The following is a 4782-nucleotide window of genomic DNA, read 5'->3' on the forward strand; positions in this document are numbered from 1 at the left end:
CTATCCACCTTCCCATCCACCTACCTACCCACTTACCTATCCATCTATCCACCTTCCCATTCACCTGCCTACCCCCTTACCTATCCACCTATCCACCTTCCCATTCACCTACCTACCCACTTACCTATCCACCTTCCCATCCCTCCACCTACCTACCCTCTTACCCATCCACCTGTCCTAGAACACACACCAACGATCTTCATTTATTTATCTTTTCTTTATTTCTTTCTTCTCATTTATTATTTTTTAAATTTCTTTCTACCCAGGTACGTTTTTTCTTCTCATTTATTTATTTTTATTTCTTTCTACCCAGGTACGTCAAGGATTAAACGATCTTCATTTATTTATCTTTCCTTTCTTTCTTTCTTCTCATTTATCTTTTTTATTTCTTTCTACCCAGGTACGTTAAGGATTATGGATACGTCGGATGCGTTCGCGGATTCACCACATTTCTGGAGACCAAAGCAGGATGGATTTCGGGAATAGCTCTCTTCATCGCTTTCTTCCAGGTGAGAGGGGTGGGGGTGGAGGGTGGGGTGGGAGGAGATAGAGAGGTAGGGGGGGGAATGGGGATGGGGTGGTGGGGTGGGTGGGTGATGGGGGTGTGGTGGGGATAAGGGGAGGGTAGAGGGGTAGTGAGGATGGAGAGAATGGGGGATCGAGGGGAAATAGGGAGGAGAATGGGGGGGATGGGGGGTGTGTGGATGGAGGAGAATGAGAGGGGAGAGAGGGGAGAGACTTATATGAACGAATATGAGAGAGAGAGAGAGAGAGAGAGAGAGAGAGAGAGAGAGAGAGAGAGAGAGAGAGAGAGAGAGGGCATGGAAAAATATGTGTGTGTGTGTGTGTGTGTGTGTAGAGAGAGAGAGAGAGAGAGAGAGAGAGAGAGAGAGAGAGAGAGAGAGAGAGAGAGAGAGAGAGAGAGAGAGAGAGGAGGAGAGAGAAGTGTGTGTGTGTGTATGTGTGTGTGTGTGAGAGAGAGAGAGAGAGGGATGTGTATGTGTGTGTGTGTGTGTGTGTGTGTGTATGTGTGTGTGTGTGTGTGTGTGTGTGTGTGTGTGTGTGTGTAGAGAGAGAAAGAAAGAAAGAGAAAGAGAGATAAATAGAGATAGAGAGCGAGAGAGATAAGAGAGAGAGAGAGAGAGAGAGTGAGAAAGAGAGAGAGAGAGTGAGTGTGTGTGTGTGTGTGTGTGTGTGTGTGTGTGTATGTGTGTATGCGTGTGTGTGTGTGTGTGTGTGTGTGTGTGTGTGTGTGTGTGTGTGTGTGTAGAGGGTGAGAGAGAGAGAGAGAGAAAGAGAGAGAGAGAGAGAGAGAGAGAGAGAGAGAGAGAGAGAGAGAGAGTAGAGTAGGTAAGTCAGTCAAATTAAAATGAGTGAGAGAGAGAGAGAGAGATCGATGAATGAAGAGAGAGAAGAGAGAAGAAAGAAGAGAGAGAGAGAGAAAGAAGAGAGAGAGAGAGAGAGAGAGAGAGAGAGAGAGAGAGAGAGAGAGAGAGAGAGAGGGAGAGAGAGAAAGAGAAAGAGAAAGAAAGAGAGAGAGAAAGATAGAGAGACAGAGAGAGAGATACAAACAGACAGACAGAAAAAACACACCCAGAAAAACAAACCCACACACAAACACATAAACAAATATGAAAAGACACAAACAGACTTCAAACAGACTTCAGACAGAGACAAACCAACCAACCAACAGACACACAGCAAGAAAAGAGCGAGGGGGAAAAATATGCACTTGACATTTTTTTTTCTTTTCTTTTTTTCTTTTATTTCGGAATGCGGGCGTAATGCTCTCCCTCCGCCTGACAGCATCTTTATTCAATTTATCCCAATCACTCCTCGCTGGCAACTGTCACCCTCCTCTCTTCGTCCCTTTTGCTGTTTCCTTCCGTCCCTCCCACCCCCTTTACTGGCCTTCCTTGTTAGGCCTTTTGTTAAATCTTCTTTCTTTTTTATTTGTTTTTTTCTTTGTTTATGTTTTCTTTCTTTTTTATTTCTTCTTTCTTTGGTTATTTCTTGTTTCTTTGTTTATTTCTTGTTTCTTTGTTTATTTCTTGTTTTATGTTTATTTCTTTTTTCTTTTTTATTTCTTCTTTCTTTGTTTATTTCTTCTTTATTTATTTATTTTTTTGTGCACCAATCGCTTTTTTAATTCTCATCTAAGTCTCCTTTTTTGATATATATATATAGTATATATATATATATATATATATATATATATATATATATATATATAGTATATATATATATATTTTTTTTTTTTCTTTTTTTTTTTTTTTTTTTCTTCTTCTTTTTTTCTCTCCTTCTTTCTTTTTCTTTAAAAGGACTAATGTCATTATTTTCGCTATTGTTACTATTTACAGTTTTGTATCCTATTATTGAAGTAACAAATAAAAACACATAAACCAATACACAAACAAACAAACTCACACACATAAACAGGCACAAACACACAATCAAACAAACAAACAACCACACATACAAACAAGCACAAAAACACAAACAAACAAAACACACGCTTCCAAATACAGAAACCTCTATACAAACAAATATATATAAATATATATTTTTTTTCCTCGCCAGATCTTCTGCATAGGATTCACCGCTTACTTCATATATGGGAAAAAAGCTTATCAGGAATATAGAAAGAGTCAAGATTACCTGGATCGACGATGAAGGGACCCCGAGTATAAAGATTTTTTTTTTCTTTTTCTTTTTTGGCGCGGAATTTCGGTTAGCCGGATGCCCTTCCTGCCGTCAATATAGTTTTTTAGAGATTTAGAAAAAAATTCTCTCTTGAGTTAGAAGTATATATGTATTTTATTTTGTTTTTTTTGGTCGCGATTGTTTTTGTTTTTTTTGTTTGTGTTGAAAATTTATCATCTTTTATATATCTTTTATTAGAGTTTCACAGAAAACAAGACAAAGGAAGGATTAGAATAGAGAGTATTTGAAATGTTGGAGGAATATTAAATTTCAATATCATGGTAATATTGTTAGCTACATTACATGAATTTGAAGGTATGTGTTCAGTAAAAAAAAAAAAAAAAAAAAAAAAAAAAAAATGTTTCGTGACGTCATGCTTCATTAGTACTGTTGGTCTGGATTTATTATTGTAGTAATTTTAATCAGATTTATTTTGGTTATTATCATTATCTTTATCATCATCATTATTATCAGTAGTATTAGTATTATTATCATTATTATTATATTATTGTTGGTTTTATTTTTATCATCACTATTATTATCATCATTGTGATTATTATTATTGTTACTACTACTACTACTACCGCCATTATTACAACTATCACTGTTAATTTTGCAAATGTATGGTAATAAGAGAGAGAGAGAGAGAGAGAGAGAGAGAGAGAGAGAGAGACAGAGAGAGAGAGAGAGAGAGAGAGAGAGAGAGAGAGAGAGAGAGAGAGAGAGAGAGAGAGAGAGAGAGAGAGAGAGAGAGAGAGACAGAGAACCTGAGACAGGCAGACAGTGGCACAGAAATTAAGGGAGTGACAGAGACAGAAGTAAGGAAGAGAGGAGGAAGAGAAGGAGAGAAAGGGAGGAAGAAGAAGAGGAGAGAGACGAGGAAGAGAAATAGAGAAAGGGAGGAAGAAGAGTAGGGGGAAAGAAGAGAAAATGAAACAAGTAAAAAAGAGAGACGAAGAACACCGAATAAGGAAGAAGAAACAAACAAACAAAAAAAAGACACGAGGAAACGAAGGAAAGAGAGAGAGAGAGAGAGAGGGAGAGACAGAGAGTAAGAGGCTAGGGAGGGCGGAGAAGACGCCACATCAGCGCCATCTATTCGGCTCTCCCGCAATTAATCACTTCCCTCCGAGAGCTTCAATTCCCTCCTTGATCCACGAGGCTTTGCACAAGATGCTCGCCATTATTTGTATCCGAGCAAATCGCGGCGACGGGTTCCTAAATGATAGAAGTAATAAACAGATCAAATAATTAAAGATAGGGGGATGGGTGATAGAATAAGATAAATGATCATGGATGGATGGATGATGTAAGAAATAATACGAATGATCATGGATAGATGAATGATGTAAGAAATAAGATAAATGATCATGGATAGATGGATGACGTAACAAATAAAATAAATGAAAAAGATGGTTAAAGATGGGTGGATGGATGATAGAATAAGATAAATGGTCATGGATAGATGGATGATAGAATAAAACAAATGATCATGGATAGATGGATGATGTAAAAAATAAGATAAATGATCATGGATAGATGGATGATGTAACAAATAAAACAAATGAAAAAGATGGTTAAAGATGGGTGGATGGATGATAGAATAAGATGAATGATCATGGATAGATGGATGATGTAAGAAATAAGATAAATGATCATGGATAGATGGATGATGTAAGAAATAAAACAAATGAAAAAGATGGTTAAAGATGGGTGGATGGATGATAGAATAAGATAAATGGTCATGTATAGATGGATGATGTAACAAATAAAACAGATGAAAAAGATGGTTAAAGATGGGTGGATGGATGATAGAATAAGATGAATGATCATGGATAGATGGATGATGTAACAAATAGAACAAATAAAAAAGATGGATGGGTGGATGGAAGATAAAACAAATTAAAAAATACAAATAAAAAAGATGGATGGATGGATGGAAAATAAAACAAATGGAGAAAATACAAATAAAAACGAATACAAAAATTAAACAAAACAAAACGAAAAAAAAATCAGAAGAAAATGCCATATTTGGATTCCACATTCCTTAAGACAAATACTTTTTACATCCAATTGGTT

General features: G+C 36.8%; 1 protein-coding gene and 1 long non-coding RNA gene across 2 annotated transcripts; both read left to right on the top strand.

The window, feature by feature from the left end:
- Nucleotides 1-400: 400 nt before the first annotated feature.
- LOC138864923 (tetraspanin-2A-like) lies at nucleotides 401-2775 on the top strand (the record flags this gene model as incomplete). Its single annotated transcript, XM_070133568.1, is given in 2 exon segments — nucleotides 401-509; nucleotides 2581-2775. Coding segments are annotated over 2 exon segments (202 nt in total), but the record flags the coding sequence as incomplete, so codon positions are not given.
- A 1438-nt stretch (nucleotides 2776-4213) lies between these two features.
- LOC138864929 (uncharacterized) lies at nucleotides 4214-4523 on the top strand. The gene is made up of 2 exons (XR_011399265.1): nucleotides 4214-4290; nucleotides 4330-4523. It is a non-coding gene; the product is annotated as an uncharacterized lncRNA (long non-coding RNA).
- The last annotated feature ends 259 nt before the right edge of the window (nucleotides 4524-4782 follow it).

This window comes from Penaeus vannamei, chromosome 2 (genome assembly GCF_042767895.1).
Source record: "Penaeus vannamei isolate JL-2024 chromosome 2, ASM4276789v1, whole genome shotgun sequence".
In the NCBI taxonomy this organism is placed as follows: domain Eukaryota; kingdom Metazoa; phylum Arthropoda; class Malacostraca; order Decapoda; family Penaeidae; genus Penaeus; species Penaeus vannamei.